The sequence below is a fragment of the Seriola lalandi genome, unplaced genomic scaffold (assembly GCF_002814215.2).
Source record: "Seriola lalandi dorsalis isolate HSWRI2012SDOR001 ecotype SW California unplaced genomic scaffold, Sedor1 jcf7180002054482, whole genome shotgun sequence".
In the NCBI taxonomy this organism is placed as follows: Eukaryota; Metazoa; Chordata; class Actinopteri; order Carangiformes; family Carangidae; genus Seriola; species Seriola lalandi.
Window position 1 is genome coordinate 871,622 of NW_019525035.1, and position 13,141 is coordinate 884,762.

Here is a 13,141-nt window from a genome sequence, read left to right on the forward strand (position 1 = left end):
TAGTTGTTTAATCTTCAAACTGAAGTGTAAAAATGTAAATATCCTGTAATTTCACTTGCCTGCGCCTGAACAGGGGAAAGAAATACTCTGCACATAATCCCGAAATAACAGCTGATTTTAGAATCTGAATCAGTTTTATTGGCCAAGTGTGTTTGTGTGTACAAGGGATCTGACTCTGGTTTCCAGTGGCTCTCATTGTGCTCACACACAGTACACAGCACCAATAACAATGTCCAGGGAGATGCACATGGAGATACAGCGAAACAAGGACAACAAAGCCCAGCAAAAATAAATAAACACAACCAGTTTCTGAAGTTGTAAATAAGGAAGCAGGTGGTGTAAGGAATGCTGAAATAACTATAACTGAGTGGGTGGTGTAATAAGTTGCTTTACATAAACACAGTAGGCGGTTCTGTACATTATATGCATGTATGCGTGTTAATTGCAAACTTCATGTGTGCTAGCCTAGCATTAGCTTACAGTGTTTCCAGTGTGAGCATGTCTCACCTTCAACATCTGGCAAATTCATCTGCCCGTTGATCAAAGTGGTCAAAGGAAAGGCTTCCCACCCTCAGTGTGACGTCAGAGGAAAATGGCCGCCATGTGAATATGGTCTATCCATACAGGAACTGCAGTTTTATGACACCTCCATGTTCATTACATTTTGCAGGGATGTTTCATAAATCTGGAGGTGTGCGGGGCCTGGATGGTGATGGTGGTGGGAAGGTTGGCACCAGTCCTGACTGTCCGTCGGAGTCTGTTCTTGTCTCGTTCAGTGGCCGAGACGGAACCAGACGGTGATGGATGTGAGTGGGTGATATCAGTGTAGAGGCAGGTGGAACTTCCTGAGCTGGAGCAGGAACTACATCCTCTGCTGGGCCTCTTTCCTGATCTGACGTGGATCACCTGGACCTGTAAAACTGAAGTACTCAATGTACCTGAAAACAGTTTTTAAGTAAATGCACTTATAGTTTTGTTCCATCACTGATTGTTTCACTGCAGTTTTTATCAAATGGTTGATTTAGTGACGGATGTAGAGCTTCAGTCTGCAGAGCAGGAGTTATACGATCAGTGTGCTGCTCTTCACGACCTTCCCTCTGATTCCTCAAGGTGACCTCCCACCACTGACCACCTGGCCCATTTCCCATCATCCCCCTGCGCGAGGTCCGTCTGATTAGTGCTTTAATCAAGAACAAATTTCCACCGTGATCGAATGACACGAAGCCTGAGCGCCTGCTGTGACAGCTGATCCCGTGTCAGTCCTCTGAGGTGATGACTTCACACATGCAGTCATGTGTCATGCATTCAAGCTCCGACTTCAGCAGTACTGATCAAAGCTTCATGTACTTGAAGTATCAGGAGTAAAAGGAGATTTTTCTGCAGTAAACTTTCTCCTGTGACATTGTCAGTCCTGAGTCATCAGTGTGTGAGCAGCATCTGGAGCATGTTCTGCTGCACCAGCACTTTCTGCCATGTCAGCTGTGTCCTGCTGTGTGACATGAACGTGTGCACATTTCCCATCCTGGTACAACAGACTGTCTATCTGCTCTCTGTTTAAAGTGCATTGTCACATACAATGGAAACGCTCAAGTACAAGTTCCTCAGAATTGTACTTGCGTAATTTTCTAATCTATTATGGGTTTCAGATTCATCACAAACAAAAGAGGCAAAAAGTAGTCACTGGACAGTTGCTTTAACTTTTTCAATTTTTTCTCCTTTATCTTAATTTAAATTGACATTAATTTGGCTGATTGTTCTGTCACAAGTACAGAGAGTACAAGAGCTACATGTCATTAAAACTCAGAACAAACAGATGCACTTAGAAGAGTCATTTTTGAGAGTTTTAAACGTGTAACTTTATTGTAAAACACTGTATTCACGGTCATGTGCAGGAAGGTTGGTGGAGCCGTCCACTTCCTGTCGGAAATCTACAGACATGCGGGTAGCTCTGTGAGCTAAATGCTAATGTACATGCTAATTGCTGATTTTACATCTGCACAGAAACACATTTAATATTTCTACTCCATCACATTTCAGAAGGAAAGGTACTTTTTTACTCCGCCACATTAACCTGACAACAGCTTCTAAAATATGGTGCATTATTACAGATTAAAGACTTTGCACACACACAGCTGTGTTTCAGTTATTGTGGCTGATCACATCTGCGTCATAATTCAACAAGTTGAAAGGGGCCGTTACTGCTTCTGCATTTCTGGTCATAAACCAAAATAATGGACAAATTCAAATGTGACCTGATGATGGTGCTAAATAAAAAGTCAGGATCAGCAAAGTCATGACTTTTCATCCATCAGTTCAAGTTGACAGTGAAAACAGGATGAAAAGCAACTGAGCCACTGGATTTGCTTAAAAAACTAGAATCGTATGAATGAATGAATGAATGAATGAATGAACTGCCAGTTCAGTAAAATGAAAGATAAAACCCCCAAAAAAACCAAAGTCCTTCCCTTTGATGAGTTCTTCAATGAATGAGTCAGAGGGAAAAACCGACAGCGGCTGTTTTTTCTGTTTTGTTTATTGTGTTGGTCTGGTCATATCTTTGAAGAGATTATATACACAAATTAGTACAACAAAAAGAATTATCCAAAAAAATTACACATTCAAAAAAAAAGACAGACAACCCTCATGAAAAAGATTTTAACACAAGTGTGTGTTTGCTGTGAACTCTCTGCTGTGAAGTTTATTTTTAATTTCCTGTTTTCCTACTCAGCTCTTCTACCAACGTATTCTTAAAGCTGAACAAGAGAGACACGTGTCCACACTCTTATTTTAAGACCATTTTCCAGTTAAGAACAGGTGCAGTGTATTAATAGCTACAGCAGACAAAATACAAAAACAACAAGTCTCCCTGGGAAAACCAGGGTGAGTGGTACAAAAGTCGCCCTTTCTCTTGAAATTTATGTTTGGACTGAAGGAAAAAGCAAACTGTAAATCTACCCATGTCTATTAAAATATACGTTCATGCTGTAACTGCAGTTATTTTGATTAAAATAATTTACTCTTTTATACTATACTGTCTTTTAGCTTGTTATTTTTTTTGAAAAGCTTCCAAGAAGACCCCCGTACAGAAAGTGGAAAAATACATGACTCTTCACCTTTTTTATTTCACAATCAATTAATATTTACCACACAGCTTCACATTTCACTCCGCTCACTCACTCAAACTACCTGAAGTAAAGGACAGAGGAAAAAAAAAAAAAAGGACAGGTGAGGATTAAAAACACAATCTCACTGCACGCCAGTGACTTTAAGAGCAGGTGTGAGGCGACGAGGCGTCTTAAGGCTCGCAGATCAGAGTCTCCACCACGAACGTGCTCTCGAAGTGACGGATCTTGTGGCAGTTCAGAGCTTCACGTTTCTGCATGCCTGTAAGACGAGCGGAGGGGGGTTAGCATCCTGCTTCACAACAATGAAATTAGCTTTTTTCTTTTCCTCAAGTAAAAACCAGGAGTCTCCCATAAAGGCCGGGGGCGTGGCCGACCCGAACAAATAAAGGCCTGTCATGTAATGTGCAGCCAGTTAAGTATAATCTACATCTCTATTGCTTTAATTTCACACACTCAACAATATAATCAAAATGCACTTTGCTGTTCTTGATTACTCATGAAAAATATTTCATTCATTCTGATCCACTTTGCTTTGTCTTCCTTGAATCCTGTTGTTGACTGCAAATTTTTCACAATAAAAGCCTTGTTAAGAAATGAAGGGCCCACGGAACACCGGAGGGATTTTAATTTGAAAAAGTACCAGGAAGTGCTGAGTTCATATTGAAAGTGTAATGCAGTAACTTCTACAGGGTAAAGAATCAAAATGAGGTTTCTTAAGGGAACTTCTAACCGAGGGAATCAGTAATATTTAGAAGTAAAGGCCTGTGACCTTCTGCAGTTGAACTATATAAAGTTATTTCACTGTTTGAGGAAATACAGTATCCTATAATTTATTTTTCTTTTTTTCAGTTTATTTCTGAAGATATTTTGAATTACGTCTGTGTAATCAAGGAGTGCCCGACAATTCATCACAGTGAACTTCACATGAGTGACATGATATAAACCAAGATAAATAGAGGGCCGGATGATGTAATGTTCTTACCCAGGATCCTGTCTCTGCGCTGCAGCTTGAAGGTTTCTTTGCCGCGGCACAGGTTGTAGATGAAGTAGCCGAGCTGGTCGACGCGCTCCAGGCGCTCGGTCACAATCATCTCCTCGTGGACCAGGTAAGACTGAGGCAGGTAGGTGCCGGCCTGGACGGAAGGAGGATGTTCATATACACAGTCACCTCTCCTACTGTTTTAATGTCTTAGTCTTATCTACTGGGTCCGATCTGTTTTTACTTGATGTTTCAAGCAGATCGTGATTCCCTCTCCCTACCTTGACGTTGATGAGCAGCTCCAGGAAGTCTCTGGGGGGCATGACGATGGAGGTGTTGAGCGGGATGACGTAGCACTTGTTCAGACTCAGATCCAGGTAGGCGGTCAACCTCTGAGACAGAAGACAAACTTTAACACACCAAGAAAACAACCAGGCTGTGTTTTATTTCCAATGTGTTTCTGTCACGTCGTATAAACACTGTAAATTCTGAAGTAGTGTTTGTCTTTATTCACCTCAGCTGCGCAGAGAAACACGTGTTTATGTGGAACAGGTTTATATTAAAGACAGACTTTTATTCCTAATTTCACTAATAGAATAGATTACAGGTAATTTCACCTCCTCAGCTGTAGTTACTAGTTACTTTTCTTGTGCTGGTACTTTTACTTCAGTTAAAGGTCTGAGTACTTTTATTAAATATAATCAGTCGCATTTATATTACAATGTAATTAAGATGACATGAGGTAAAACTGTTGATCAGTTAGTGGATCAATACAGACGCATGTGTCCGAGTCTCACCCTCTGGAAGTCGTGGACGATGTCTGCTGGATCTCCGTCGTCGAACTCCGGCACGGGGACGTTGATGAGCTCCACCTGCTCCCTCTCCAGCACCTGGATCCTCTCCTCCAGCTGCCGCAGGTGGAACTGGCTTGGCAGCTCCACCTCCACCTGTAAACCAGTTAAACCAGTTAAACCAGTTAATGGAGCAGCTGGCTGTATGGGCGGGCGGTGACGTGGTCAGTCTGGGCACATCTCATGTTGCGTGCGCAGTCAGACGGAAGGTTGTGATGATCATCTGCGTCTACGTCATTAAATCAGTGTCTCCTGTAGTGCTGCACCACCTGCTGTTGCCACGGTAACCACAGGTGCCACTATATCGGCCCGGACTGATAACATCCCACAAACTGTGTCAAGCAGCGATAGAGGTTTAGAAAGTTTCAGCCCATTTAGAGCAAAGTAGAAACTCTGGTTTCATTTCACTTCCATGTGACATAAAAAGATTTCGACACTTGTTTGTTTGAGGGAACATCAAACGTAGAGACGTGTTCGACTGACTGAGCCGACCGTGTCACAGAGAGTCAATCAGTCAGTCAGTAACTCGGGTCAATCAATCAGTGACTCGGTCTGTAATGATTCATTACGCTGGAGTTCATGTCACATGGACTGAACAACACACGTGTGAATGTAGGTGACGGTGTCGTGTCGTGACGTACCTCCTCTTCCTCCCGGATCATGAAGTCTTCCTCGCGGTAGTTCACCCCGCAGACGAACACCTGCCCCTCCTTCAGGGACGAGGGGAAGAAGAAAAACATGGATATAACCAGAACGTTATGTTTCCAGTTTGAGCACATGTGATGGTGTGTTCAGGTGTCGTACAAACACCAGGAAGTTTGAGGTTGTGTAACTTAACGTTTGTACACACTGTATTCTCTGAACCTGGAGGTGAGTGACGTGTTAATAATCTTTTTAATTTCTCTTCCTGACGTTCCTTCTCTCCAATAAAAGCTCATTGTTGTCTCCTATGTATCTGAGGTGTAGCAGTAGCAGCTGCTGCAGCTTTAGAGTCTGAATGTTTGGGCTCAACAGCTACAACATAAACCCTTAAATACAAAACTATAAATCCAGCTTTAGACGGAAGAATAATCCAACTCTGTCAAACTCAGACGTCCTGAATAAACCTTAAAGATTCAGATAACGACAACAACTGTCAACACACAGACAAGTTGACTGCACATTTTTCATCCAGTCACGTTTTGTTTTTCCAGATTTGTTAAATACCTCAAAACCTTCAGATCAGTCGGACATAAGAAAATAAGTAAAGGAGGAAACAAACAAACTAATATAAACTGTCGGACGTGTTCAGACACACGTGGGCTTCATTTATCATAAAGTGTCTGGACTGAATGATGCAGTTATTAAACTCCATTCAGACCTGCCTGGGTGCTGTAGGTGAGACAGGTGAGACAGGTGAGACAGCTCACAGCAGTGGTTGGTGTTTACCTGCTGAAACCTGTCGGGTCGTGTCAGTTCATATTTTCTCCTGCAAGATGTCATTTACATTTTACGTGTTTCATCCTCTTGGTTCAAGTACAGACATGAAATGTATTTTTATCTCTTTTAGCTCGACCCGGCTAAAGCTAACAGTCTAAATCCTCCATTTTACCTCATTGGTGTCGGAGACACTTCCCCACCCTTGCCGGGGATGGCTGCTCACCTCCAGGATGTAGTAGCGGTACAGATAGGCTCCTCCCACCACCACTCCAGACAGCATGAGGGCCAGACCCAGGCACATGCACCAGCACCAGGCCCGGGACTGGTGACGCATCGGCAGAGCGGCCTCCGCATCCTGCACCAGAGAAGAAGAAGAAAGAGAATGAGAAGAAGACGACGGGTGATTAGAGGTGATGAGGTTTGAATGTTTCAAACATATTTTTTAATTCAACCACATTGTTACAGACCATTTATTATTATTACATAATCTATCCAGACCCCTAAACTCCTCCCATAAACTTTGCATCGGTCTCCAAAATGACAGAGTGGCGCTTCTTCTTTCACAAGAACATCTTTGGCAGAGCTCAAACAAGTGCAGACAGCATAATTAACCAGACATCAGTCAGGAGGCTGAATTAATCAATTAATTACATTAATCACAGCTGAGTAAATTTGCCTGTGACTGTTTTATTGCAGAAGCTGAAATCCAAAGTTCTGTCTCCACGCTGATAATTAATTATTCAGCCCTAAAACTAATCAGCGGCGGCTTGATTTGCTTTCCTCTGACACTACAGGGCTGCAGCTCACAATTATTTTCATTATTAATTAACCTGATTATTTTCTCAATTAATTAATTAATTGTTTTATCTATAAAGCCCAAGCTGATGTCTCTTAATGTCTCGGTTCGTCCAACACTCAAAGATTCAGTTTCAGTAAATCAGCACGTGAGAGACGTTTGGTTTTACTTGAAAAAACTGGTTGATTATCGAAAAAGTTGCAGATAAATTTTCTGGTGATTGACTAATTGATTAATTGACTAATCGCTTCAGTTCTGGTGACGTATACAAACATATTTCAACGAAGCAATAGGCAAATATTATGTCAATATTAATTGTTTATTTCAGCTTTACAGTGAATGAGAGAGAACTAGAATTACATTCACTGTGCTTTTATTTCTGCAGCTGCTCTGCTGTTTAAGTGTCGTACGGAAACACTTCATCTTTTTAAACTCAGATGTTTTCATTCACCACCAAACACACTTCCTGAAAAGATTCAATAAGCAGATTCAGCTTTGATTAAAAACAAAAAAACTATCAAACAGCCTCCCTACTCTCAACAACATGAAGCCAGAGCCACAGCAGCCAGACCTGCCAGGAGGCTGGAAACTCTCCAGGGCCACGACAACCACAGGCCAGTGTGTGTGTGTGTGTGTGTGTGTGTGTGTGTGTGTGTGTGTGTGTGTGTGTGTCAAAACAAAGGCTTGTTTGGATCGGATGAAGGAGGCTCCACATCTCTTTTCAGACAGACAGAGTAACAGGGTGACTCATCACGATGCCGAGCACAGAGGGAAAACAGGGACAGATTCAACATCTGAATCACAGTCCACAGGAAAAGTGACAAAAGTAAAAACACAGGAAGAGAAAGTGAAGGTGTGAAATAACGAAGTGAAGAAATCTGGACAGTGCTAATGGTCAGCTTCTCCTCATGGTAGCTGCTGAAATATGACGTATATAAGACGAAACAACAGGTCAGGCTCCAGGTGTCTTTGACTCTGCTTGAATCAGGTTTCATGGTCACTTTACCTTCAGGTTTTACTTCCTGTTTTTATTTTTATTATCGTTGTGTTTTATGTGTTTCCTGTGGCGGGAAGTGTTCCACAGACACAGCTGCAACAATTAATCAAAAGAAAGTTAATCGGCAACTATTCTGATAATCGATTCATAGTTTGATCATTTAAAAAAATGTTCACAAACACCATGACAACGACAAATCACTGTGTTGTGTGTGTGTGTGTGTGTGTGTGTGTGTGTGTGTAAATATTGAAAAGCACAGAGGAGGCCAGGTCTTATCAGCCCCTGGACTCTGGCCAGCTTCTCTCAGGACGAGTCCCGACACGTCTCCTGCTTTCATCTGCTCCCGTTAGAAACCGAAGAGCTTTTCTGGGAGCGGGAGGAACGGCGTGAAGGTAAACAGCCAGGAGTCACTAAGGACGAGCTGCGCCGCTCTGTTGTCGGTCTCCATGAACGACCACCGCGTCGTCTGAAAACACAACCTGCGGCTTCACCTTCACAAAACTCCGACGACACAGACGTCTCCCGGATTCACTCGCAGCAGCTTGGGTTTGTTTTTGTCAAGTATTGATCAGCGTTCTGTACGACATCTTCCCCTGGCTGTTGGGAGTCAGTGAAACAGAACCGCAGCTATTGATTACTTCTATTTGTGATAAACGAGTTTCCAATTAAACAATCAATTAGTCTCCAAAATGTCAAGAAGAAAACAGCCGTTACATTTTCCCAGATCTCCTTCACTGATGGAGCCGATTGTAAAGCAGCTGGCCACGTGAATTTTATTTCCCGCCCAGATCTTCTTCAGTAATAAATTAAATAAAATAAAGTGTTAAATAAAGATACCAAACCAGATGATTTAAGAGCTGAAGTCAAACAGAGCGTCAGTGATTTTCTGTTTCAGTCATCACAGAGAAAAAGGCTCGTACCCACGTGATCCCCTGCTCATCTTTCATCTGTTTGGTCAGTAAAGAAATACCATCTGTTTCAGTTTGTCCTCGGATAAATGCGGAGCGTGAGTCAGCGTTTCCTGGTCAGAAATAAAAAAGAAAGTACAAACACCTTGTGGAGGAGGAAACATTTTTCAGCAGGGCAGCAGCTCAAAGACCGAGCGTCAGCCCTTTTCTGGCTTCTACAGGCGACACGACAGAACTCCCTCAGTGTTTCTGTAAATGATGTACGACGGCCGAGCGAGGAAGAACGCTAGGAGAAGAGGAACCGAGCAGTTTCAGGTTTTAGCTGCTTAAAGACTAAAATAAGAGACAAACGAGGAAGTGGAGGGTGAAGCTTCACACAGAGAAAAGAGAGAGTGTGTGTGTGTGTGTGTGTGTGTGTGTGTGCTGAAACACTCCTGGTGTTGGATGGAGAGGTGTCTGACAGGGACAGACTAAAAGGGAACGCTTCCTCAGGCTTTTCTCTGTAAGCAGCTCCGACTTCTGCTGAGCGGACGTTTGTTTGTTTGGACGTTGAGGGAAGAAAAAGAGGAAGTGAAGATGAAATGACACTTGAGGATATTAAACAGCTGGCCCTGAACTGAGTCTGTCAGGCAGACACACTCTGGATCGATGCTTCAATTAATAACCGCTGTCATTATCGACTAATCTGCTGATATTTTTCTCAAAAAATTAAGTTCATAAAATGTCAGAAATCCCTGTTTCTTCGGAGGAGACATCTTCAATTGTCACATTTAGCCTGAACAGACCAAAACCAGAAGATACTTTGAGTTTAATGAGATATAAAACACTTTTGTTTCCTAACTTTCCTTTGATTATTGGAGCCTTTATACACCGTCAGCTGGTCTTCAGTGTTTCACTTGTTCTGTCTGAAACGAACCTGCGTCAGACAGATGACGAACTGATGAACTGGCCTTCACCGTCTTAGTATAAAGTATATATTTTTAAATCTCATTTTATTCACTTCTGTAAATCACTCTGTATTTCCTCTGTTTTATGAATAAAGCTGCTTCTCCTACAGACGTGCTAGAGTGAACCTGTCCATCAGATCATAACAAAGGTCGTGACCCTGCCGTCAAACTGAAGCACTGTTCAGTCCCAGATGTTCTCCAGCTGTGTCAGTAGAAATGCACTGTGTGAGAAACTCTCCAGAGTTGCAGAGAAATCTTCCTGTTTCACAACACTCACCAACCGAGACCCAACAGGCCTTCACACGAGCATTTCATAACTGCTGCACGCACACGCTCATTTACACACCCGTGTGTCAACACAGTGAAGCACGCCGGCGTCACACAGAGCAGGAACAATATGTTCTGTCAGAAAGTCCCAAACACTCAGGGACATGGTTTCCATCGTTTTTTGATCAGTTTACATCAGTTTTCGTATGATGAGGTTTTAATTTAAGAGTTTCTGTTAAAATATAAAAACAATAGTGTAAAAAAAAAGATTTGTTTTCTGTCTTTTTACACTGAATGAAAAACAGAAAATCCTCCGTTTAGAGAAGCTGAAACCAGAGAAAGTTTTTAACTGATAAACTACTTAAAATATTGTGTATTGTTTTTAAATGACTTTTAATCTATTCATCAGTTAATTAACATGTTTTCAGCCTTTGATGGTTTCAGGAGTAAAATCAAACAATTTTCACATTAACATTTTCATATTTTAATTATCAGCCTTAATTAAGCAGAAAAAGCAGTTGAATACTGCAGATAAAAAGTTGTGACTAACAATTATTTTCATTATTGTATATTCAGCTAATTCATATCTTGTTTAATCACGGAGTCTTTGATGAATTCATCAAAAGTTTTAACAATAAAATGTCAGAAAAAAGCAAAAACAAAAATCCTTTATAATTCCCCAGAGCTCAATGTCACTGATTCATATTAGACCTGTTGCTATCTGTTGTTTCTGTTATCAATGAATCAGCTGATTAATCGATTAATCATTTAGCCTTGAAAACATCATAAAACACTGACAGGTAACGTCTTCTTTCAATCCGTCAGACACAAACAGATCATTACTTTTGTATCATGAAGGAGAAACTGGAAACAGCAAATGAATCTTTTATCAAAATGGCTGCAGATTAATTTTCTGTTTATCGACCGACTGTTTCAGCCGCACTTCAGATATTAAAGCTGCTACAACAACTTCTTCTTCTGCAGCCATGTACGAATGTTTTATGTACTTGTCACTTCCTGTTCTCATGACTTCAGCCTCGGTTCTTATCTCTGACAAACAAACAGTTGCAGCTCGGTCAACTCTCTTCCTCTTTTGTTGTCACGTCACTTCTGCTTCGCTGTTGTTGAGTTTTTGTTTCTGCGGATGATTTGTCTCTTTTTCATGTGATTTTATTCTGAAAAGGTTTTTATTGAGGCTGTTGGAAACCTCGGTGTGAGCTGCTGAGGGGAGGACGGAGGTTTACTCTGCTGGTTCGTCAGGGCTGAACTCACATCACAGTCACACTACAATGACTGTCTTTGTGAAAGTGTGTGTGTGTGTGTGTGTGTGTGTGTGTGAGAGAGAGAGTGTGTGTAAGTGTGTGTGCCTTTGAGATGAACCAACCAGCGACCACATTAAATGGACTCATACTGTATGTGTGTGTTGTTGCGGTCTCTTGAGACATCGGGGCTTCTGGGTAATTTCTTTCATCAACATTTCCAGACAGTGAACAGCAGTTCCTTATTATCATTTACTCATTATTTACTGCAGCTAATTATTATTTACACTTTTTTTTTTTAATTAATCAATAAATCATTTTGTATAAGTCAGAAACACCAGATCCAGTTCCTCACAGCTCCAGGTTCTGGACTCAAACTGCTCGTGTTATTGAATTATTCTAATTAGGAACAAGCCCTGATTAAAAACTAATTAAATCTGTTGTATAAATGATTCTGCAAACATTTGCCATAATGTGATATTAATAAAGGAAACTACTGGTTTTAACAGTAACGTTAAGTCGTTAATGCAGTAAAAGAGTTTGTGCTTCAGTCTGGAACAAATCTAATGTTTGTTAAAATCATTACACCTGTCAAAGAAGACGTCTGAGAACATGGAGGCATCAGGTTCGACATTTTTGCTTCGGTCGATTATCAGAATAGTTGCAGTTTAATTTTTTTTTTTTTTTCAATCGACTAATTGATTTATTGGTTATTTCTAACTGAATCCAGCTCTCACCCTCACCTGTATTAAATCAGCTGTGTGTTGTTTTCATATTGACTGTGTTTTCAGATGTTTGTTAGAAGCTTCTTAGACTTTTGTTTCTTCTCCGTTGTTTAGATTTTTAACTGAGGCTCATTTCATGCTTCACGGTCCTGTTCTCCATGGCCCCCCTGATCCTGATCCTGATCCTGAACACGGTCCAGTCCTCCAGTGAGGGTCGGCCTGCAGCGTCCCGAGCATCGGTCCACCTGAGAACAGCTTGTGTTTGTGTCTCCGTGGAGACAGGTGAGTATCAGTGTCCAGGACAGGTTTAGTTTCAGTCTGCTGGCAGGACCACATGAAACTCCATCCTCCGCTCTGAGCCGCACACGGAGACGCTGAGGAGGCCGACACACAACGACCACTGAAGCTAAACTCAACCGGTCAGAGAGATTTTAAAAGGAACTCTGACTTCTTCACCATCAGGCTTCAACAATTATTTTCATTATTGATTAATCTGCCAATTATTATCTTGATCAAATGTCTTTTAGTTTTCCAATTCATATCGTTTGTTAAATCCGACCAACAATATTGTTCGTTCACTATCTAATGTGATGAAAAAACAGCAGAAAATCTTCACCTTTAAGAAGCTGGAACCAGAAAAAAGTTCATCAAATTCATCAAAATCACTAGAATAATTAAATGTTTGCAGCTCTGGACGTGATGTAAGCATCTCGTGGTTTCTGGACTCAGCGTGAACCTGGTTCTGTTCGTCTGCGGTGACGTGTGTCGGGTTATGATGAGCAGGAGCTCACGGGCTGAAGGGTGTGTGGGCCTCAGCGCTGCTCTGTGTGTGTGTGTGTGTGTGTGTGTGTGTGTGTGTGTGTGTGTG

At 41.6% G+C, this 13,141-nt stretch overlaps 1 protein-coding gene across 2 annotated transcripts in view; it reads right to left on the reverse strand.

Moving 5' to 3' along the window:
- Window positions 1-2,515: 2,515 nt before the first annotated feature.
- Window positions 2,516-13,141, reverse strand: part of itm2bb (integral membrane protein 2Bb) — a 17,135-nt gene continuing 6,509 nt past the window's right edge. The window contains exons 2-7 of one of the 2 annotated variants that reach the window (XM_023412538.2): window positions 6,547-6,729; window positions 5,597-5,665; window positions 4,902-5,051; window positions 4,386-4,496; window positions 4,108-4,258; window positions 2,516-3,384 (exon numbers count right to left, since the gene is read on the reverse strand). In XM_023412538.2, coding sequence (XP_023268306.1) covers window positions 3,296-3,384; window positions 4,108-4,258; window positions 4,386-4,496; window positions 4,902-5,051; window positions 5,597-5,665; window positions 6,547-6,729 — 753 coding nt within the window. In that variant the 3' untranslated portion in view covers window positions 2,516-3,295. The remainder of the gene's footprint in view (window positions 3,385-4,107; window positions 4,259-4,385; window positions 4,497-4,901; window positions 5,052-5,596; window positions 5,666-6,546; window positions 6,730-13,141) is intronic. The other variant, XM_023412539.2, reaches the window with a different exon arrangement.